At 36.3% G+C, this 25,374-nt stretch overlaps 1 protein-coding gene across 16 annotated transcripts in view; it reads left to right on the forward strand.

The window, feature by feature from the left end:
• ESRRG (estrogen related receptor gamma) overlaps nt 1-25,374 on the forward strand; it is a 480,311-nt gene that overhangs the window by 273,750 nt on the left and 181,187 nt on the right. Inside the window, exon 1 of one of the 16 annotated variants that reach the window (XM_048843174.2) lies at nt 8,166-8,368. The exons of 13 other annotated variants lie outside the window; for them this stretch is intronic. In XM_048843174.2, coding sequence (XP_048699131.1) covers nt 8,313-8,368 — 56 coding nt within the window. In that variant the 5' untranslated portion in view covers nt 8,166-8,312. Of the gene's footprint in view, nt 1-8,165; nt 8,373-22,501; nt 22,523-25,374 lie in introns of those variants that run through there. 2 more of the 16 variants (XM_048843189.2, XM_075127075.1) reach the window with 2 other exon arrangements.

The raw sequence follows: 25,374 nt of genomic DNA on the forward strand, positions 1-25,374 counted from the left end.
TGCATGCAATATAATTGATAGGACCCAATCTTCAATGTTAGGCGCAATAGATGGGCACTGATTTGTAAGTGCATATATGGCATTTTGCAGTAGCAACATATATACATTCATTTTGCAGGTGGGCACTCATTGGGCCTCCATTAAAAATGTGGCACTATCACTTTAATTGCTTATTTACTATTCTAGTATTTACTAAAAATAATTCATTGTTTTTTCTGTTCAGGCACGAAATATCAATTCTGTCAATGTAGCAGAGTTCAACCAAATCCCTGGGAAATGCAAAGGCTAAAAAAGGTGATAGAACTAGTGAGAAGTAAAGGCTAGCTTCGGAAACCTAGTTTTGCTTATTTATAAAGAAGGAAACCTGGAAATCTGTCCAAATTTGCAGGCACATGAATTAAGTTGGATAATGGTAAGCATAATGTTTACATCTCATAGAACTTAAATTTATTGATTGAGATTGAATAATTGAATAGGACTAACTGCTGATCAATAGAAATGAGGCTGATAGTGGGACAGGAATGCAGGCAATAATGGAAAGCTCCAGCCATAAAAATATCACATTAGGACTATATTGTCTCACTGAATCTTCTTTGCTAATACGGGTACAAAAAATGTGAATGTTTTCATTGCATTAGCCACAACAAATAAAGGCAAGACCCACTGTATTTAACAACATGATTCTAATACATTGTAGTCAAAAAGTGTTAAAGTGGTCAAATGAAATGATATTGTATAAGCACATTAGTGACTGCAGAAATGTTGCACTGCATTAGTGCATAGTGCAACCTGGAACATTTTTGAATGAGTTATTGTGCACTTTTCAGCCACGAGTATGTGGCAGATTCTTTTGGGTGTGGAGAATGGCATCTCACCTGAGCTCAAATGTATTCTCTCAGGACTTTCTTTAACCTCATCCGAGTTCCAATGTTCAGGTGGGCTGGGCTGCAAGACTTGGTGTAAGTGTAATCAGTGGTGAAACACGATTTTCTTTAGAACTACTCAAACCAATTCCCCATCTGGAACTTCCATGTTCGTAACTCACTTAAAAAAAAAAGTTTCTTTGTATTACATTCATGGGGAAAGGCACAAGATGTTGTTTAACCCTATAGAGACTTTGTGTATATATGTACCTGTGTATTCTCAGAATTCATTTGGCTGGCAGTCTGGAAAATGTCAGTGTTTTACATTTCAGATGTTAAGGGCCCAGTCGGTGCTGCAAAGCATTTCACGGTCAAGTAGTCCCACTAAAATCAATACGAGGGTTCAAGTAAATAAGAACTAGTCGCATAACTTAAAGCTTTGCTGGGTCAGGCATTAATAAGGGGACTTCATGCTTTATTAAATCTTGTCATTTTAATATTTAGGATTCCAATTTAGAGAAGGGAAAAATAATCTAATATTTCCCCACCCCACCCCCAATACCAGTGAAAATTCTCTTTGATTTGTTTAGCTTTCTAACTCAAGAAGTATTCCAAAACTGGTTAAACTCACCCCAAATTCTTCCATCCCAACTGAACATCAGAGTTAAGATGGAGAATATCGCCTAACTTCTAAATTAGTGACATACTTCCATGTGAAATTTGCATTCTTTCTTAATAATAGTAACTGATAACAAAAGCACAATGCCGATGTGGACAGTCCCTGGGGTGGGAGGGCAGTCTCCCATTTTTCAGTATTCATGGTAGGTGCTTTTCTTCTTGTCAATATTTACTGTGGCTGAAGGTTGAAAGTTTAGTATAGTGTTCTGTGCACCCTTAAAAAGTGCAAGCTATTTAAACTAATGTTTTAGAAACATGCATTTGATGTCAGGAGAGAGCACGCAGAGATAACCTTGGTGTAAGTGATGGTTCAGTCATCTAGTGTACGGACATAAGATTTCTGAGGCTATGTTACTTGGCAGTTCAACATGATCTGGCTGTTTGTTAATCAGGGAACATGGGAAGAACAAAGGAGAGAGAACATGAATGTAGTAAAAGTGCTGCATAGATATAAGATGTACAGTAGGACCACTACCGTTGTGGGAGGACTGGATAATATACAGTGAGTGATAGAAACTGAGAGTGGTAGGACGGTGAAATTTGTTTCACTTTGTTCCATGTGACTTGGGTTTATTGGGAAGGGGGATAACATTTTTGTATGCAGTCAGAGAGCATGTTCTGTACATCTCTTCAGTTGCCCGTTCCCTGGGTGTCGCAATAGATTAAGTCGCTGTGTGATGATATGACACCGCCATCACTCGTCTTCCTGGGATATTGCTGGAGGCAACAACAAACCTGTGTCTTTGGCACATGTGAAGGAATTTAGAGCTTGAGGGGTTAAATCACACAGGCTCCCCTGTGGATCAGCTTATGCTTGGACAGTAATAACAGCAATAACATTAATAATAAAAATGCCACAGCAAAGGGAGTGGAGGGAGAGTAGGGGGAGAAAGAGACAGAAGAGTGATGGAAGACGGGCTGGGATAGTCAGGAAAAAAACCAAACTGCAGATAATGTGTTTTGTATGGCAGGTGTATCGGCTAGTAGTCAGATTTCATAGGGGCGCCTGCAACATGCACAAACACACATTACAATAGCTTTGAGGATGGTTAGTGGCTTTTGTGTGTGTATGTCTGTGCTGTCGCTTCAAGCCATGATATCCTAGGGCAGTGTAACAAGCAATTCATGTCAGCTCACGGTAAAGATTATTGGTGTTTTCACTGGGGAAATATTTGCACTCCATCTTCTTCTTTTCTATTTTTAGCTCCTTGAGCTTCCAGTCAGGTAGGAAGACCAGCAAAAAAACCCAAAACAAAAAAAAAAAAAACCAAAAGATGCTGCCGACCCATCTGATCTTGTACCTCAATTAGTCAGAACTAAAATCCTAATCTCACTTAGGAATGGCTGTTGATGTTAAGTTTTTCTTTTCTGCCGTCTTGTTTTGTGGTACACTATACCTCATGCACGTTGTGGAGGGGAAAGAAAGACTAAGAATTAAATGGTTTTTTTTGTTCTGATGGCAAACAAACATTTTTTGTGGAAAAATGTTTTCTCAAATAAAAGATCTTTGAAAAATAAAAGGTCATTCAAAAGCAGAATAATGTGGACCTTTCTTTTTTATTCCTGCATGGAAATGCCACTATCACAATAAAGAACAGCAATTCATTGCTTTGGAAAAAAGAAATATGAATTTGTCTTCTTTCAGATTTATTGTTTATCATAATCATCTTTCTAGTGAAAAGGGCTAATTTACTTTTTCTATAGGAATATTTTAAGTGTGATTATCATAATACCACAGCTGCTGAAAAGGTCTGAAATAGGACATTGACCTTGAATGTGTTTCTGCATTTAGCATTTGGTGCTTAACATTCAGGAAACAATATAACTGCAACTCATTTATTAACGTGTAATCTCAAAATGTTAACTCTTGCTCTGTAAATACATGCCATAAGGATTGTTGAAAGCTTGCGGTATCCCATGAAGTACATGTGGTATTTTATCAGGGTAAATATGTATAAGATTTTCAAGATTTCTGCTGGGAATACTCAATAACTAAAGTAAGTTTTCCCTTTGGTACTGCACTAGTTTGTGATTTAATTTTTACTGACATTCCACCAGTCATATTATTAGCTTCACAAAATGAAAGTGAAATAATCCTGTATTAATTAAACAGAGCAACTGAATTCCCTCAGTCGTCTTATCCTTGGCTGCCTGAGACAATAACGCACTACTTCTTCTCTGAAGAAACTTACACTAGGATAAGAGCTTGGTGTAATCGAAAAATATCAATATTGGAGCAGATTCTCCATTTGTCTCTAATGAGAATAGACTTTTTTTGGATGTCAGGCAATGGGTGGGCACTTTTACGTACAGCAGTATGAAAGGGTTCTATTCCATATCTGTGAAGGCAGTCATTTAAATATCAATGCCCATTTCCTTGAAAATAAAGGAAATAGAAAATATGGAGTGTTTTATTAAGATCAGGTGACTTGAATGTACTTTGGTAATATGGCAAAGTGATTGCTGTGATTTCTTAGAGAAGAAATTTAATCTGCTAAAGTTTAAAAAATAACCAACCAACCCTCAGCTTTATGTGTAGGAGAACAATTCCTGGTCTATGGTGAAGTTCTAAAGCACATTTTGAGATAGTGTTGGGTTTTTTTTGTCTAAGATCAAAGCAAGGAGTGATTAATGCTAAATACAGATTGAAGTAGCAGATGGTTCTAAGTAATTACCTGCTACCCTTTGCCCAACTATATACAAACGTGAACAAAGTTAGCAACTTTTTTTAGCTCAAAGGATTTTTTTCAACATTAACAGTGTGTCCAGAGATGCAGTGCGTACCTTCTAATAAAGAGCACAAAAGGCAAAACTCCAAAATCAAATCCGTGTGTCCAAACCAATTATGTGTCTAAGGAGCAATAAGACAGCAGCAGAGCGGTTTTAATGCTGAGCATTCAGTAGCATAACACAAATTTGTTTTTATTTAACACTAGCTCGCCCAGTTACTTTGCAGAGTGGCAAAGAGGGAATCGTAAATAAACACTAATTTGGTCCTCTCATAGGTTATTTCAAACAACCGGTGATATTTCAACATTTAATTCAAACTTTATTGAAAATATGATAGCCCATATCTAGATCCTGCTGAGGTGGGGAACATCCTTCTTCACTGTCATAGGTTCAGAAAGAGTATTTGTTTTAAAATAAATAATCTCAGAGCAGGTGCTTGAGTTTTTGATGGTTTTTGTCCCTTCCCAACTGTCTTTTCCTCAATGCCCTTTTAAGTACATATAATGCACTTGGCACGACGTGCTGTGCTGGTTCTGTAAAGTGCCACTGAATCTTTACTTCTTCGGGTTGCCTCGAGGTAGCTGTGGTTAAGGAATCTGGCTGCTTGGATGCCTTGAAATGTCGATTGCATTTAAGTGTGAAGATGCTTAAAGATGTACTGTTCTGTACATAGGGATAATTATACGCGCAGAGAGATGTGGAGATGCAGACACTGCACAGTAATTCTCATTGACTGGTGCAGGCACTCATGACAGTTTCTCCCCCTCCCCCTTCTTTCTCTTTGATTCCATTTCTGCTGTGTTTTGTATACTCCTTGTGGTAAGATTTTGCACTGTAGATTTTGATAAATTAGTTCAGACGCGCGTGTGTGTATATGCGTCTGTGTTCTTAATCCATATCCTCTGCTGAAATTCTGTAAACCAGTGTCTGCCTTGATTGTATTTCCCCCCCCCCCCAGTGCTTTTTATTTATTTCAAATGTGGTGCAAGAAAGTTTACTGAGAAAACTTAACTACACACTTGCCCCAGTTATCTGCTGTAGTATCCATTTTATTTTTTTTTAGCTGAACGGTAACTGGGAAAACCGAAGTTCAAGAATGTAGTTGGAATTCCAGACCCTGGCCTGGTGGAGGTGGCACTTTCAGTCCCAGGGGAGGAAGCCAACTGCTTTGTTTATCAACACGTAAAGTACAGCACTGTGTTTCTGGTCATCTAAGGAGCAGCACGGCAGTGAAGGCAGCTGCTTGCCTGGATGAAAGATGGTTGGTGGAAAGGTAGTGATGGTTAATAGGGGGAGAGAAAGATTGGATAGGGAGGGAAAGCAAAGGGGTAGTGGAAACTATATGGACATGAAAAGGATGGAAGACAGACCACAAGAGAAGGCAATAGACTGTCAGATTTTCAGCTGCTGAGTATAAATATACAGTCTAAAAGATAATGAACAAAAGTAAACATGAGGTAAATTTTGGTCTGATAAGGTTTAAGATGGCTTAATAATCATATTTCAAATGATATATGTTCCTGGAAAAATGATGATACTTTAAAAATGACTTGTATCAAATTACTCATATATATATAGATCCTTCATGGATTATTTTTTAATAATAAAACACACACAGGTACAGGGTCTGAAGGAATTTCAAACCCAAATGCCGGTATAGTTAGAAAATAGCTTCTTTATAGTGAGTGTATATGTATATTTAAAGTTATACATTTAAACTAAAGACATTTATTGGTTTATCTGTTGTTGTTGATGTGCATGAATAAACCAGTTAGTGGGATTTGGACTTTGGATTTATATGGAAATCAAGATTCCTATAGCATAGAATAAATATTTAATTTTCAAGTGCTGATTTGGTTCCCACATCCACAGCATTTCTTTTATCAAAGTGCTTTTTTAATAAGGAGTTTTAATGCTGTAAAATGATGAAATTCCTCATTTCAACATTTGATTAAAAACTAATTTTTTTTTGTCTGTATGGTGTGTCTGCAGAATGCTTGGGCTTTACTCTACGTTTCAGACCTCTTTTAATTCACTGCTCACAACCAAATTTACATCTTAATTACAGAGTTCACATTTAACAATATAGACAGCATAATGCTACTGGTAATTAAGCTTTTACTACTGCTTTTATACAGTAGTGAGAGCCATAGTTTTGCTGTGTGAAGTCTGATCCTTAAACTTGCATGTGTTTTATGCCGCATATGTAAGGAGCAGGTCCATCCTTTACATCTGGTTAAATACATTACACTGGAAATCACTCTCTGTCACAAAGAGCTTCAAACATGTCTATTGCATTTATATTTTTGGACTTAATTTCTGGGGTTTATTTCCCCCGAAACCTGTGTAATAGATTTGAAGAGGACATTTGTGTTCCCATTTGTGAATGCATTCTGAGGGTGTGCATTGGTTTGTTTTGATCTTAAAGATTATGTCATTTGCATCATGTAGGACTCCAGTCACAAAAGATTTGTGCACACTAGAGCTGAATTATAAAAAATTGGGGGTCCTCCACTCTTAAGAAGGTAGCAGTTATCTCCTTGTCATAAATAGCTGGTATTTATTTCCACTGCAGGTTGGTAGAAAAAAAACCTTTCTCTGAAACCAAAAACTACGTATATTTTAGCTGTAATGTTAATAATAAACAGTAGCTTTTGAGGAAAATTTATCATACCCCCATTTTTCAGCTGCTCCTTTTAAAAATTGTATTTTCAGTGTAAACGGTGTCTGATTTTGTGTATGATCACTTGCTTAAGTTGGTTTATTCAATGAGTTTTCTTTATGAGGTGGATGACTATGACTTATAAAAGCAAATAGTTTGGAGCAACTGGGTTCAAAGATGATTATGTAGGCAATGGCATATATACAAGTAATGAGTTTGACATATTTACTTTCCTTCCAGTTTGGTAAAATTTGCTTTAAAAATAAATTTAAAAAAAACCTGCAGGGGTATGCAGACCCACCAGAATGCAGTCTGATCTGATCTTAGTAAAATGAAACAGGCTGAGTTTAGTCCATTATAATCCCTGCACAGTTACAGAAGAAATTGATCAGTGCAGGAGCTTTTCCTTCTGTTTATGAACAACATCTAAATGTTTTGCATTTGTAGCTGTGTTAAATATGCCCATATTAATATACTTATACTATAGGTATATGTACACGTGTGTGCTCTCAATGTGTGCACCTGTGCTGTTAAAACAGATTCATTTTTAAAGTGTAGTTTTTCTGTCAAGTCTGTACTGAATGAGATTTTCAGTTCTAAATATATATTTAAAAAATTGACAATGCAAACTTACAGTTAAAAGTTCAAGTACCCAGAATCTTTAGAACAATTAATTTTGAGGTTAGGTGTTCGGTATATACCAGAAAAATTAGAAGATAAAAAAATCATTTATGCATGGAAAAAAAAGCAAAAGCACTTAAACCCTCTCCCCCCACCCCAGCAATCCCCTCCTCCCCCAACAACAACAGTGGAATAAACAGACAATGGCAGCACAAACTTAGTTCTCTACCTTATGATGAATTCTTCACAACATTAACTGAGAATCTGCATGTATTTCTTCCATTCAAGGTACCTGGTTAACAGTGTTTTAAGTTACAGAAAACATCTAGTGCCTAGAGAGTTATGCTAATTAGTTTTTCTTTGTAGCCCCTTAGAAAATATTGGTAGCATTTAAATTTCTTTTTATTAACTCCCTACTCTCAGTTTTCAGTCTCTTTCAGTTTTTCCACCCCTGTCTACCTGCCTGGCTCTTCTCAATCTGTGCAGCCTCTGTTCTCCTCACATCTGATTGGCTAATGTGCTACCAATCCAGTATCTGTCTGGGCCAGTGGGACTGCATATGTAAAGCCCTACTTCATATTAATAAGCTCCAATCGGGGCTTTAAGTCCTTGATTAGGAGAGTGTGAGAGCTTTTGGTCCCAACTGGCTGTGCCTATAGGCTTGTCACCAGGAGAACATTTGTGTTAATTGCACTGTGCTCTGTCAAGGAAACTTTGATTTATTGCTGGGGTGCACAAATAATGGTTGCCGAGCGCACATGGATTCGGTAGAACTTTGCCTTCCTGAATCTTTTTCCCTTCACTACGAAGAAGAGTAGGTACCTTTCTTCCTTTCTTTTTTTGTTCTTTTTTTTAAATGAAAAAATGTAAACATTGATTCAGGTAGTGCTCTGTGGCTTCTGTGTGCATGAATGGTCGTTTGTGTCTGTCTTGTCTTTTTTGTGCTGAGGGTGATCTGCTAATTCAGTAAGTGGAGAATTGTTCTCCGACTACAATGTTACCTTTGAGTCAAAGCCCTGTGACTGTCAGTAAAACAGCTGTGTGACAGTCACTTCTTATTCAGGTACTAATAATAGGCACTTGGCACAAATGCTTAGTGAATTGTTAAAATATGTCTTGGAATAGGACACATTTTTCCCAGAGAAAAAAGGTTTAAAAATAATATATTACGAAAAATGATTTGTATTAGTGCCTCTCATGTATTTTCAGTAAGACAGATATTTTGGTCTCCCTGTCATTTCTGTCTATGCAGAGTTAGAGGGAAAATAACAGAACTGCTAATACCTCTTTAAGGATGAATATTCACAACTAGCCTTCCGCAGTTCAGGTCTAAAATACTGTTCAACCAGCACTTCACTGACAAATCAGTGTATTTAGTAACAAGGGAATTATGTGCCTTTTAATAAAGGAGAAGAAAATACTGGGGAAGAAAAGAACCAAACTGGTTTTTAATGTTTTGTACTTTAATAGAGAACTGGTGGAATGAAGTACATTTGTTCCAGCTAGTCTGTTTTGTTTTATTTTGTTGTTTTTTTTCCTCCAAAAGACAATAAATTACTTTTTAATGTATTTTATATATAATATATAGTTGTTTCATCTGTACCTATTAACTACCTAGTTTTGTATACATGCAGGTATACATACTTGGACTCTCTGAGATAAAAAGCAGAAAACCCAAACAAAATCTGGCATTCTATTGCTGATGAGTAGCTTATAAACTTGATTGCAATGTATACTGAGGATTAAATATTAGTATATCATGGGACCTGTCGTTGATTCATTTTTCTTTATGTTGAGCTAGTTATATTGCTGTGCCTTCATATTACGCTAGCAATGAGTGTTGTAATACTGAAGAAAAAATGCTAATAGTAAATATAGCCCTAGATATACTGTGTAGCAAGGCTGTATAGAGAGGTGACAGTGTATTATAGGTAGATGCCCACTAGCTGTCCTTAGTGTCTGCATATTGCATTGCTATTTGTAATTAAGCCAGAGATGGAAAGTGACTTACAGTGGCTGTATGTTGGTGATATAACATAGGAACTAAAGAGTACAGCAGTAAATAGACTTGCCAATGGGAAAACAGTTCGAGGTGAGAGAGGGAAGAACCCCCTATAAAACTGCAGAGGTAAATAAATGAGAATAAATAAAGGTAGGATGCCCACTAAGATATGATTTATAGGTCAGTGCTCAGTGAGCTGCTGTATAGTGTAAGAATGCAATGCCCATAGCTTTCACTTAATGTTTTAAATTTTCTGTAGAAAATAATTTAAAAAAAATTAAAGATAGGAAGAAGTTCTTTTTTAAAGGAGCTTTCCTGAATTTACCTTCTTACAGCTAATTTGAATGATTAGTTTAGATAAGCTTCTTAAAGTAGATGCATTTAAATGAAATCAGGGCACATGTCTTTTTGGCTCTGCTGCAAGATTTAAACTAATTCTTCCCCCCCCACTCCCCTTTGGCTCAACTAAAAGTCTTCTTAAAACAATCCAATTTACTTTCCGGATGTAGGGTATGATGGGTGTGTGGTTGAGTGGACAGACAGAAATATCTAATGCTCAGAAACACATCTGTCTCTGTCTCAATTAATAAACCCCAGAACTATCAATATTCATAGTAGTTATATTTTAACTGTATGCTGTCTTATGCACATGCACAGGAAACCAGAGAGAGAGCTATACAGATGAAATAAACATTTCTACAAGTGGACAATTTCTACAGTAATTATTGTGTAGCGGAGGATCCATGCTAAAAATTGACAAAACATTTTGGGAGTGCACAGACATCTGTCTGACCATCACTAGGTATGCTTTGATTTTAAGGCAGAGCATGTTAAAGAATGCAATAACTTAAAGCCATCTGCAACCTTGGATTTTGCTTTTCAGCAGTAATAATAATACTAATAATTAATAATAATAGTTAATAACCTAACAGAGGCAATAAATATATCTGCTCATTTTGACATATGTGTCAGTTTAATCATTCTAAATGAATCATTGTGCTCATAACATGAAATGTCCTACAACCTCTGATTAAAATGTAACATTGACTACAGGATTATAGAGCGGACTTAATTTTACTGACTGTTTTAACAGTTGTCACAGCTGTTGGAAGAAGGAAAGGCAATTGAAACACTGCAAAGAAGGGGAGGAGGGGGAGGAACTAGTTTAGTAAATTTAAACATGATCTCTGAGTGCCAAACATAGAAAACTGAATAGATTTGTGACTCCAGATAGCTTCTGTGCACGGTGTACATTTGCCCTTTGTGGTTCACTCTATCTGTCATGAATTTGAACCCCTCGACCCCTTCCCTACTTCCCCCATTCAAAAATATGCAAAATAATTTAATTAAAAAGAAACAAATGTGGCTGTTACAATGTTGCATGGATTTTTATTTGATTCTACAGTCTGAGAAATAAAATGCACAAATTATGAGCAGTAAGAGAGGTGTAATTTAGATAATGAAAGTGGATCTAGTCTGGAGTCACATACAGTAAAAAAAAAAAAAAAAACAAACTTTAATACGATAATAGCCAGTGTACATATTTCATATTATTTTAATAAAAAGTATCATGTTTCAATCTGGGAATGGTTCGTGTGTTTACTTATATAATACATGTTTGTGTGTGTGTGTATCTATGTCTATATCTGAGAGAGAGTTTGTCTTAGTTTCATTCTTCCCCCATCAAAATATTTTGAAATAGCTCTTATTTCCAAAGAATTTGATCTGGAAATACCTGCGATTTGTGAAGGTGGGGGAAGGGTGGACTATAGAACATTTCTTCATCAATTGGTGGGAAATAACAACCGACTTCACTCTATAGTTACTTTCTTCCAGGTGGAGGTTTTTAACCTCACATATTAAAGGCCTTAGTTATCTTAACCTTTTTAAAAAATAAAGCAAACAGTTAGCGTTCAACTCCAAAAACTATAGGGTTTCAGCTGCCATACCAAGTACACAATGTAGAACCAAGCTTTCTGGTATGAAGTAAGCCCAAAAGTGTGTCTGAATGAATAGATTCCTTTTGTGTTCTCTCCTTGGACAGCAAATGGGCCTTCTTCCATGTTTCCTTTTTTGTTTTTGCTTTTAAGTTTTGTTTTTTGTGTTTCATAGACTTCTTTGGCAAGTTTTCAAATCCTGCGGAAAGTGTAGAGGGCTTGTTCTGAAATGGCTCTTTGACAGCTTTCCATTTACTGGGGCTGGCCCCTCTTTTAGTGATGGTTGCTCATTTTAATGTGTTTATGGTTGTGCTCTTTTATTTACTGATCCTGGTGCGTTGCAGTGGTAATTAACCCATGTTATTAGCAAAGCCCTTGTGGATATCCATTAATTCTCTTGAATGGCTGATAATTTTCTCCACTGTTTTTTTTCTTTTTCATGGCATGCTGTCCTTTTTTGAAGAGCCCTATGTTTTAAGACCTTTTATAGATTTAGTTCACTAAAGCCTAGATGTATAGAAAGCACTGTACCTATAATTCTACACTAAGGAATACTTCCACTCTTGGAAAAGTGTTTTCAGAGATGCTAATGGGAATGGAAGCAATAGAGAGAAGCGATAGGAATTATTTATTTAATTATTATTTTCAAAAACACATGCAAAATACATGGAATAGGACTAGTCTTAGCCTTCACTTCCTGGAGCCGCGCTGGACCGTTGTGACAGTTCGGGTGTTGGTTTTGTTGTTTTAATCAGATTTCAACTTAGCTAATAGCACTTTGGGCATTTAAAAGAAAATATTGAGCCAGCAGAAAAATACTTGTGCTTGCACTGCTGAGAAAAGATAAGGACTGCCTCATTAGCCAAGCCCTACTTTTGCAATTAATTTCAAATACATGGTGCTATTCATCAAATACAGAAGGTAACTTGTCTATGATTATATTTAACAATACTCAAAGCATACTTTGTGGAGAGTATATAGCAGCTATAGTATGCCCACATTTCTTAAAGCTATATAAGCTAATATTGTACAGCACATATCACAGATTATACAGTGAAAATATGATATTAAATCCTAATATTTTTCAACAGTGTGATTAAATATGATAAAGTTATTTTAGTGAATATTTCTAAAGGACAGTGACCCTTGACATTTGGAGTGCTGTTTTCACCACATTGCAAGTATAAGTAAGAATGAACTTATTAACACATCTGATAGACCCTTCAAACAAATGGCCCCAATTATTAGTAAGTTTTGCTAATATTATATCAGTCATTATAATGCTTAGGATAGAGATAATACATTTGGACAGAGCTCTTGGTCAATGTCCCTACTGAAGTTGAAAGTAATCTCTGTCATGAGATAAGCATTGCTATGAATTCTTGCTTCATAGCAGATTCATGGAGGAAAGAAACAATAAAACGTTGATATGTTACAAGTGCATATGAGCCTCATGCTAGCAAGCTCTCTAGAGGAAATCTGTGATTATGCTGGGCCAGTTTGTTCAGTTTTTATCTCTTTTACATCCACTAGTCTTGTATTAAATTGTCATTGTCCTAAAGCACATGAGAGAAAAATGAATTGCACTTCTCGACATGCTCTGACAGTGAAATATTTAGCCTCTCTGTCTCCAGTCATACTCATGTGTATGTTTGATAATGCAGGGATGACACCAACAGTCTCTGCAGCTTGACATTCCACTTATTACATGTTCTTTTACATTTCGTACATCTTCTTTTACTTTTAGACATGACTGATGTAATCACACGCAGATATACATTTATTTATATGTATAAATCAATTATCAGTCTACATACAACAGATTGTGTCACATATGTGTGCATGCTACAGTCATACATTGTATGTAGTATGTGTATATATAGTACACACACAAAGATCACTCTCAACTTTTCTGCATTCAGTTACCTTTCCAAGAATTTTTTGCCTGATCTATTGGTTTTGCTTATCCTAGAAGAGGGAGTTAGCTGAATATATAACAATGTAAATATTGAAGTTCTTGCTTCCGATTTTATTTGTCAGATTCTTCGTAGATTCCAACATTTCTAATTTTTGCATTAATATTGTTTCTATAGAATATGCCACCCTTTTATATAAATAATTTGAACTTCCTAATAATTTACATAAGTAATAATATTTAGGGGCATTCCTGTAATTTTTATCAAAAAATTCACTGTAAAAGCACACTTCCTCTGACGTGGTATTGTTTTTATTAAAATATAATTCTTTTTATAGAAAAAAGTACATATCCTTTTTAATATAAAGCCTGATGCCTTTAGAAACCTATATAAAATATAGATTCAATTTTAATTTCCTTCAACTCCACCTCACCCCCCAAAAAGTAATAAAAAATATAAAAAAAATCATCCTTTGGTAAATGTTTTAAATTGCTCTTGGCAAAAGGTAAAAGTATAATGATACATTAATGCAAAACATTGTTTTCAAACTGAATTGTGCTTTTGCGGGATCATGTGTGCTCTCCCTTTATTTCTTACAGGGATAGTATTTTTCCATTTCTGTAGTACTCTGCAGAATAATTCAGATGCAATAGATATAAACCACTGCCTTTTGATGATGTGTGCTCCTTAAAACGACTCATATTTTTGTAGCATTCTGAAAGATTTAAACCTCTTAGCCTTATTTGTTTATGTAATCATGGAATATCATTACATTATTCTGTTTTTGCTTCCTTTGTAACAACCAAGTGTATCTTTCCTCCCCATTGCTCTATTGAGTAGGTTAGTGTTACTGGGAGTCTTACCTTTCCCAATAAGTTCTTTTAATTATCTTTCTGTATTATGAAGCTGAACTTTATTTCATCTGGTGCAGCATTTTTTGAGCATTTCCTTTCAGATGGAAGTACAATTGAACTTTTTGTTTCAATTTTTTCCTACATCTTTGGTATGTAAATCTCTGCTGCTGGTGTCCTGTACAGATCATTTACTAATGAAACTTTTAGAATTAGGTGGGGGTGGGTGCTGTTTTACTCAGTATGTGACAAATGTACAATTTTTCTGCTTGATTTCTGATCTTGAGACAGATAGGATTTTAGATTTGGGCAACATTTATGTAGAATTTCCTTGAAAAGTAATTTGTATGCACCCTATCTGATTTGTATCAAACAAATATGAAAACAAAAAAATTTAACTATTAAAAATTACGTCGTATCTTCTCCATGACACACCCTGTAACACAGGACATTATACATGTAATTGTGGAGTGGTTCATCAATATACTGCAGTAATTTAGTATGGCCCGGGATTATTAAACAGAGATTACTTTCCCCCAATCTAATGAATCATCTTATAATATCTTTGCGTAGAACTGTGCACATTTACTTAGGCATGTGGTCATGTATTTTACTGAAACTATTCATTTTTTCAAGTAAAAATCTTAAAAAAAAAAAATCTCAGCAGAGGTTTTTTTATAGGTGGGATAGACGTAGTTGGATAAAGGGTTCTTTTCTGAAGCCAAACTTTAAAACAGAATACTTTTAGTCTCTAGACTATGCTTTGTAATAATCCCTTGCATCTCTTATTCCTCTGTCTTTTCATGTTGCTTTGAGTGAAACAAAATTGCACATCTCCTTTTCATCATTTTGATTGGAACTGCATACCATATATAATGTGTTTTGGCAGCACTTACCTAGCCAAAGAAAACAAATTAATATTAGCCATGCTGGGGGGTGTCAGAAGTATCACAGATGTGTCGATTTAGCTTTGCTCCATCACACACCCTTTCCTTAAACAACTGGTCAAGCTGTCGCAAGATGTACTGTGGGCTACAAAGAGATTCTAATAGGTGTGATCAGAGATTGATGGATGTAGCTAGTTAGAATGAGAAGATGTTGATGATTTGCTGATGCTTATTTCGAACATAGTCCAAACCCCCCCCCCCAAAAACAGCCAGAAATTGGACAACCTAAAATCATACTTCATCCCATTAAAATCTTGCAGATGTACCCATACTGACAAATGTAATGAAAAAGTCCATATGAAATGAAGCTGCTGACTTGCCCCTGAGCACTAGTTACATTCTTTCCCAATGAAGGGTTGGGTGGGGAGGGGCAGAGGAGGTGGCTTGTTTTATTAAATCCATCCTTATCCATCAGATTCTCCCCCTCCCCCCATTTTTTGGTTTTGTTTACATAAATGTTCTTGGAGAAATGGAGAAAACAACTACTTTTATATCTCACATCTGAAACTTTTTAAGCAGATGTAAAACTGGAAAACCAAATGAAAAACAATAGTTAAAGTAATAGTGAAATCATACACTTCTTAACCTAGCAGAGCCACCCAGTTTAGTCAGCTGAGGTTTTTTGGTCATAATTCTCCACATATTGAAAATGCAACAGAAAGGACTGAACCATTATATTTTATAGTTATTTGCTTTCATTTAATCCCCTCCTCCCTCTCCCCCCAGTTCACTGTTTTGTAATATCTTCCTCAACTTGGCTGTAGGGTTCAGTCTTTTTGGAGAGGATAAGTGTTCTTGTCCTTTATGTTAAAGCTGCTGTTTTCTTCCTTAAATAGTTCCTGGTACAGTTGGCTGACAAGTGTCATGGCTAAAATAATTGTCAGAGGAATTAATTTTGGAAAGCTGGTGGTCGTTGATTAGTGAAACAATTCGATCACTTTACTGCAATAAAGTGTGGCCAGTAAAAGTACATGCTAAGTAAAAAGTAAATGCCATTTTAAAAACAAGGCATTTTCGTTACAATTCTGAAAGCAAGCAAATGGGAATCGCCGTCAAAACAATTTTTAGTGAAATTCTCAAAAAAAATTATATAGCAAAAGATTTTTTAACTATAGTTGTTTAATGGGCCATGAATCTAAAATTTCCACTACTAAATTATATTCATTTTTGCAGCAGTGAAAGAATTTGCTGGCAATGTTCTCATAGCAGCCGTTAACCTATTGGGACAGATCAGATGTTTTGAAGTGGCATGAAATGCCATGTCTTTAACCAACTGTTCCCATGAGCAATAAAGGGGTAAACCCAGAATTCCTGATAACTGAATAAAGGCTTATGGGCACCACATCATTCTTCTATCAGGAGTTGATTGTGTACAGTTGGTGCTGGGTCATATTAAGAGCTGAGCTGCCACTGTCAGTGGTTTACATTAGTATGAATGACACCTGTCCCATCAATCATGGGGCCGTGGTGTCACAGATGGAGAAGCAACAATTGGTTGAATTACACAGCATTGCACACTTGGCTTAATTCATCTCATTGTTCTCCTACAAATCTAGGGGATGGCTCATTCAGTTCCAGGAGTCCAGACAGAAGCATGAGATGGGCTCAGGTGGTGGTATGGGCCTGCCCGTTTCTGATTTATCAGAGGTATTCAGCAAAAGTCAGTGGGTGGCTGTGGGAAGAGGGTGCATTCATAGACAAAAGCTTAAGCAGCAGATTCTTTCATAGGGGAGGATTTTGTAATTAATCGACTGTTCAAACAAACTTAGAATGTCTTCTAAAATTCCACGAACTCTCTGTCTATATACTTATATGCCTTACATAAATCCACCTTTACATTTCATTTTTAAATTGCTACATGGTACCTATCATTTTAAAAGTAACTTGGGCCAAATTCTCCATTGAACTCAGTGGACATACTCTAGTTTACACTGATGTACTGTACGTGAGAGGAGAATTTTGCCCTGTAAAAATGTGGGTCCTATGCCTTACAATCAAACAAAATCTTACCAGGATTTCCCTTTCTGAAACAGAAATTATAATAAAAGATCTACTGTGTATTTACCAGTAAAAATATCAATATTCTGTGAGATACTTTTTAAAAAATCTTCAGTTTGCATTTTATGAGTATTTTAACAAATTCAACAGGAAAACTAAGGTTGGATCATCACGAGTGTCAGTCTTGGTTTCAATCTTCCATCTGCAGCCTGAGATGGTAAAGGTGCTTAAGTGCCTCTTCACAAATCATTGCAGTTTTTTCTACAATTATAGGTAGCTACTAGAAAGAGAGAGAGAATAAATAAATAAAAGGATAAAATGCAAGTAAATAATTAGTAAGCCAAAAAAATTTTCAAATAGATTTTTGTCTCAGCACTTGTATGCTGTTTCCCAAATAGCTGCTGGACTTAAATGTCCGTGTGGTGTTTAGCAGGAGGTGCTCTGTACTGGTTTATTACTTCAAAAACGTTCATTTTCAACTTCTCCTATTTCCCCTCAATCCTTTCTATGTTGTATTTTAGCTGTATGCTTTTATACTTTTCTTTAAAATTGTTGTCAGTCAGGAAGACTCACTGCTGGTATTTTTGTTACACTAATGTCAAGCAGAAAACCTATGGCATGCTAGAATCAGGAGGCTACAGTGCATCGAAGACACAGCTTATGTTTGATTGTGTGTAAATACAGTTAGTTAGCTGGGTTTATCTGATAGCCTGGCAGAAAGAGAGAGGAGCAGTACAAACTGTTTTCAGTAACTGTGCTGTTCATACTCCTGATAAGATTGAGAGTGCTTTCAAACTGCTGATATGCTTTGAATAAGAAAAGAATAATCACTTCCACTGGCACCGGCTTATCGGGAATGAAGTAAAATGCCAACACTTCTACATTAGCAAAAGTAAATGTTTTAGACACTTTGTGCCTTTTTCCTTTTGAATTAAATAGGAGGGTCCGTCTGAGGGGCTATAATGAATGGAAGGATTTATTACCTTGACTAAATTACAGGTGAATATGTTGAGAAAGGAGCCTTCAGCAACAATAACAGCTCTTTTGATAAGTGGGTACAGCTATTTCATGCATTCTGTAGAGAAATTCGGTATTTTTATCCTTTTCCGTCCTTTTAGATGCCATTGCTAAACTTAAAGGTGAAGTTGCTTTGTATTCCAACATATACGTCTTGTTCTTTTTGAAGCTACCAGTGAGACACATTTGAAATTCAGTTCATAATACTATTTTTATAAAATGTTGCCTGAGCATTTACTACTGTGACCGACTGATGCTCTGCCTTGGTGTGTATTTTCACATCCGAGAGAGAAAATGTATCTGAAAATTTACTCTGGGTAAATCTGGCATATTTGCAAGGAAAAATGTGAGTCATCGTCAATTTACAGACACTGCATGGAGGGAACATGGTTGCTTACATTATTAGAGAGACAAGACAGGCAGACTAACATCTTTTATTGGACAAACTTCTGTTGGTAAGAGAGACAAGTTTCAAGCTACACAGAGCTCTTCCTCAGCCTGGGAAAAGTACTTACAGTGTCACAGCTAAATACAAGATCAAACAGGTAGTTTATCTTACCTTATTATCCTCACTGGGTTTTCTATTTTTGTTTTAGTTCTATTACTGTTATTTCTAGCTTCCTTTCTCTTTTTCATGCCTGCAAATAATTTTGGTGTATTCAGATTTGATAAATGATAGTTCACGAGCAGATTGATTGATTTGGGATGATTATTGATTACTCTCAATGAGATCACTGTGACACACTCAAATCAATAGTATTCGATTAACCAAAGCACCACTGTTCTATACATTTAGCAGCAGTGGGGAATTTAGGAACGGAATGTTCACAAGCTGATAAATTGACAAAGCATTCAGCTTTAAATAGCCCTTTGTTTGGTATTAGCTTGCCAAAATGTGTTTCTTTGGAAAGTCCGTTTTCACAAGTCTAAGCTTTCAGTAAAAGAAAGGTCATTGGTTTAAGGTTTATTAAATTTTAGCTAAAAACAACTGGCTCCATTTGGGTGTAAAATAATTTAAGTACTTACTGCAGGCAACCTTCATGCTTTAGAGCTGTAGCTCAAAGGTTTCATTCTTCTATGAAGATGTCAACTGTAAATATAAAAATGCATCACTGAAAATGTAATGGGTTTAAAGATTCGAACTGAAATAAAAAATCCTGCCTGGGGAAAGCACTATAATCAAAATAAAGTAGTCTTAACTTTTTCCTGAAGAGGGCATACTTGGAAGCAATGCTTGAAGGCAGCAGGTAGTGGGTTGGCAGGGTTACTCTCCCTCCGCCCCCACCCGCATACACTCGTAGCGTAGCTTTGAATCAAAAATACACAGGGTTAACCGCTAATACCATACAATCGGTAAATTGCTGCTGCTGCTGTTGAAGTGGAATATTCTATCATTCAAAGCAACTTTACACTCTTGCGAAAAGCATCTTGCCATATTAAAAGCCAGGTTCTGAAGTACTGTATTATTGGAGGCCTTTTTTATATCTTTTTAGTAGATATTAAATTTCTTCGGAGTTAAGGGCCCAAATTTACAGATGACGGGGATTTTAAGTGCACTGTAATTGCAGCCCTGGGTTATTGCTAAGCAAGAATATTGCAGAATGCAGATACAAATATTTGACCAAAATAACTAGGGCTTTGGATCATGTTTGATATTTTGAGAGTGATCTTCAAAGGCACAAAAGGGAAGCTACGTTCTAACCTCCCATTTGTCAGTTTAAAAATCTTCCCCTTTATTTTTCAGCAGTTTGGGACTGATCAAATGTTAAATGAAGTCATTGGAAAGATTCCCATTGTCTTCAATGGGCTTGATCAGGCCCTATTACTGGGAGGGAGAACCTCAAAAAACTAATGACTTGGTGGCATTGTAGAGAAATTAAATCTGTGGAGAAGCCAAGCCGAAGCTCAAGAATTCGTCTCCAGTATGTGACATTTGTGCCAGTAAAGAGTTGCCGAAGGGAGGCAAGTGAGTGTGGCCAGGAAATACTAAGATCACTACCACATTTTCTGTATCTTCTTAAAAGCAGTGGTGGCATTATGCCAGGCTCCTCAGCCCTCGATAGTCTAAAAAGGAGGCAGAACAACTCTGACTCTGAAATGTCAAGGCTAAGTAAGAATGATCCCCCGTCCTTAGTTTTGGCATCCGAATTACAAGAGCAGTTAAAGAATTAAGCTTATTTAGCGCTTTTTTTGTTTTGTTTTGATTTTTTGCTCATGAATTCCTAACCTTCCATTATAAACCAGAGAAATGAGTTACAGAATATAATACACAACTGTTTAATGTATATTATCCTGACGTATAATATAGCTAGAATATCGTGAAGACTCCTTATACCATGTAAAAGCTGCTAAAGAATGTCATAATCTTCAAGTGAATTTTCCTTCATGAGATGTAAAATACATTTTAGTAGCTAGAGAACTGCCTGGATTGGGGTAAAACCTACATTCCTTTCTTTATGAAAGAGATTTATATGGGTGTTTTAGGAGATGTAGGAACATGGCTCTTAGACAAGAAGCAGCTTGGCCTTCTCTCCTCCATAGAAGAAAGGTTACACACAAGGTGGCACAACAGGAAAAAGCAAACATCCAAGGTCTGGTTCCCAGTGATGCTAAGTGCAATAAACTTGAGAAGGACTAGTTGGGAGAATAAGTAGCTAAGAAGCACTGGATATCTATTATGGCGGGAGGAGGGGGGCTGAAGCTTGACCCCTCTCACTAGTAGTAGTACAACGTAGTTTTAGCCCCTTTCATTAACGGTGAATCCTTCTGTTGTCTCCAGAATATGATCTATCTGTAATAATAAAATTAAAGAGGAAGGTATTGGTCCAGTTCTGCACCGTTAAAGTCATAGACATTTTTGCCATTATTTCAAGTGAGAGGGGATTGGGTGTTATGGCAAACTTTTTAAAATAAGAGTGCCTAAAGTTGGGCACTTAAATACACGTGCTGGTACCACAATAAAACTGGCCGATTTTGAAAGATGCTGAATACTTGCAACTGCCATGGATTTTGTTGAAATCCAGGGTGTCTCAGCATCTCTGAAAATCAGGCCAATTTTAATAGATACCTGACCATGGATTTATGTGCCCAATTTTACACATCTAATTATGAAGATGTTGGTCTTATGTCTTTATTTCCGAGTAGGCATGCTGAGTGCCCTCTGCATGGAAGTTGAGTGCCTTTGGTACATCACTGGAGGTGCTCAGAAACTTCCAGGATTCAGAAGAGAGAGAGAGAATCCTGTCGAATTTCTCAGTGTAAAACTAAGTGCGCTGGCCACTTGCATTATAGACACTTTTAGCCTGATTCTGATCTTACTTAAGATGGTTTTACACTGTGATAAAATATTTGATTTGAATTGAGTTGTTCTTTATTTACACCAGTATAATTGAGCTCAGAATCAGGCCCTTTGTATTTTCTGTAAACGCACTGAAGAAAGTTCCTCAGAAGCAGCAAAATTCCATTTATATAAAGGTTTATGGAGAATGTTTTAATAATAGTAAAAAGAAAAGGAGGACTTGTGGCACCTTAGAGACTAACAAATTTATTTGAGCATAAGCTTTCGTGAGCTACAGCCCACTTCATCGGATGCACAGAGTGGAACATATAGTAAGGATATACACATACAGAGATATATATAGATATAGATATACACATACAGAGCACATGAAAAGGTGGAAGTAGCCATACCAACTGTAAGAGGCTAATTAATAATAATAGACATTTCTGCTCAGACAGATCTATTTATTTTTGTACAGAAAGGAATAGGTGAGTTGCACTGAGAATGTTTAAAATTTTATGTTCTCGGCATTTACAACTAATATTTTTATTAGCAGAATAACTTCTAGAGAGGCTAGGCATGCGGATATGTTTTAGCTTTTTGTTGTAGGACTAAAGATAAACATGTACACTTAAAACCCCATGTTTATTTCTAAACAGTTGACAGTGGAAAAGTAATTGAAGATGAGGCATATTTTACAGCTCTTCCTTTTTCAAGTGTTCAGGAGCAATCACGTCTTTGTTTCCAGTTTAGCAGAGCAGCTTTTTGTTGTAGAGCTGGGTTAGTGAGGATTCACTGAGAGCAGCACAAACCACAATCCATCAGCAGGCTGCTAGTCAGCAGCAGGTGTGAACAACATAAAACAGGATTAATGCTGAACCAAAGTGTGCACTAAAAACAGAACCCCTGCCTTGCTTTTACAAGGAAAGCAAGATAGAAGCACTCTAGCACCATACACGCCCTGTTTACTAAACAGTGTTCCAAAGGCTATGTAAATGGCTCTGGCTCAGCTGCAGAGAAGTAAGTACAAGAATTATTGTGTAATTCTGATTTTATTTAAAGAAACTTTTATTTTTCCTTTCTTTTTTTGAATTGCATAAATGGGTTAAGTCCTGTGTTGGAATTCAAAGTTATGGCTTTAATTTCTGTTGGTGGGGAATGGGGAAATAAGAAATACTTGATGTTAAGGATGAGAATGTCCTCTTTAGTTCTGGCTATTGATGCAGGGGAAGGCAGTCTGTGCCATAATTTTAAGAGTATATATGTGTAATTTGAGGCTTAATTTCTATGTGTTCATTTGTTGCATACAATATATTGTTTTTAAAATTGTTGAGACACCAGCACATATCTACTGCAAAATATATTGATTATATTCACTATATGCAGCACCAAATTCTTCCCTCACTTATACCCATGCAGCTCCATTAAAGAGAAAGGGGTTGCATCTCGGGGAGGGGGGGAAGCAGGGGAGAATTTGTCCCTTATTATTTATGATTGTTTCTCATCTCTCTGTTAATTAGTATTTTATCTGACCTGAGCAATTTTGGTCTTTTAGGCAAACCCATATTTAAGTTGAAGTTGTGCTTTTATAAATATTGTGTATATTTTTTCACTCTTTCTCTGAGTTTCTTATGTGTTCATCACCCTAGGGCTATAGCTCAGCACCTAACAGCTCCCATTTAGACACCAGAATATGTAGCTAGATTTTAAAAAAATCCTCCCTTCTCACTTAGACACTTGAATGAAGTGGCTGGATTTTTCAAAAGCATTCAGCTCCCAACAACTCACCCCTCCTTGGAGAAACAATACAGACTGCTTGCTGCGGAGGTATTATAAAAATCTGACCCTCAGCACTTTTGACAACTTGGCCCATAGTCTCTAGGTTGAGTACAATATATTTAGAAGTTTAGGCCTTCTTTCCTACACCACTTTCATGGGAATAGGATTGAGAAGTCTTAAAAAATATGAGTTATTTTCTTGATGGGACAGAATTAAATATGTATTTATACTTTTTAAAAAAAAATCTTGTCTCCCATAATCACTTCTTTAAGATGCTGTATTTTACTGGGTATATGTGCATTTAGATATGTAATAATTTTCACTATAATTTGCACACACAGTAGCTGCTTTTCAAAGAGTCAAATTCTCCCCTCAGAGGCACATGCAGAGCTCCTATTGAAGGCAAGTTCCTAATACACATATGCTTCATTGAAGAAGAAGATACTGCTGCGGGCCCAGTCCAGCAAACACTACTAGGGCATAATGCTTACTATCCTGAAGTCAGTGTGACTCCTCAGGACAGTAAGCAATATGCCCAGCCATAAGTAGTGGTTCAAAATTGGGCTCTCATTCACTGAGATTAATTTTGGTGTCAATGGGAACTGCACAGGTATATGTGAGAGCAGAAGAGGGCCAAGAGTTTACAGCCTTGTCAGTTTAAAAGCTCTTCGCTTAAAGGGCCTAAAACAACGAAATTAGATTATGTACCAGCAAGTTTTTTAACTCCATCTTTTAAGAATTAATTATTTTTGAATAATACATGCGTCAGCAGTGTCCATAACCAGAAAAGGTCTAGATGTTCTTGCAGTCCTGCAATCCTGAACTATTGTTTTCACTCTTCCTTTTTTTCTGCACTGAGATGAAAAAATTAGCTTTTGGCGGCGACCTTGTATGACAGTTTTCATCCCAGAGGGAACATTGCTAGCCCAGTTATGACTTCATGAAAATAGGAAGGTTTTTTTTTGTTTGTTTGTTTTTTCTTCAACGGTGGGCTAGCACAACTTCTAGCAGATCTAACAATCTCTAGCCAGGCAAACAAACCACTATAATACAGGTTAAAAAAAACAAAAACAAAACCCCTACAGGTTAGTTCCAGAATTATGGTATTAAAAAATGTTCAATTCTTTTGACATCAGCTGGCAGTAGCACAGTTTGATTGTCTCTAAACAGGATGTTCCTGAGTGTTCAAAGTAGTGTACATAAATGTTATTGAAAGTTGGTTACATAATAATAGTTAATGAAGTCAGGGCCTGTGTGATACCACTTTTAAATTGATTCTGAAGTGCACTATTTTTACCATCTTTCTGTTATGTTGCAGATTCGGAGCTATAACTTCAAATGCTTTTCTGAAGAGTATAGTCCTCAGTTCATCATTTTTACCATTTCTAAAAGTCACTGGCACCCAACTCTGTTTGATAACTCTGGCAGCATGCCCATATGATCCCTGAGTTCTTCCACCTTTTTTTCTTAGCGTAATGGTGGCCAAACCTTAAAAAGTTCAGAGGCTCGAATCTGTACACATAAGCGTATAAAAGTTTGGATACTTATCTGAAGCTTATCCAAAGTGCTTAACCTCTTTGGCCTCAAAATCAGTCAGGAAATCCCATGGCAACAGGCTGTCTTGTGAGATTTTCAGTAATTCCTGGTTTCTGCCAGGTTAGAAATATACCAAGAATAGCCTTTTTGATGGTATTTCAATATTTTCTTCCTGTGCCAGCTGATCCTAGAACTTACATTAAATGTTTCTTTGAAAAAAAATTTTCAAAACTCAAAATAGATTGAGGTTTAGGTTTGGTTCATGTTTTGGTTTTGGGCCAGTTCCTAACTTATCTAAATAAGTTTAATTTAGGGTCAGAAGCTGTTTCCACTGAAGTCTATAGTGAGTTATGCCACCTTTTTCAGTTAGAACAGAATTGGACACTTGGAATGATACCACTACCAGCTTTTGTGATAACAATATTGCATTAGATTTCACATCATGTGTATACATCTTCTCATAAACACTATTTTGATATTTTTAAACAATAGCTAAACCCAATTGCAATTCAACCACATAAGAGATTTTCCACATCGTTATTGTTTAATATTTCTAT

This window comes from Caretta caretta, chromosome 3, assembly GCF_965140235.1.
Source record: "Caretta caretta isolate rCarCar2 chromosome 3, rCarCar1.hap1, whole genome shotgun sequence".
NCBI classification, from domain to species: domain Eukaryota; kingdom Metazoa; phylum Chordata; order Testudines; family Cheloniidae; genus Caretta; species Caretta caretta.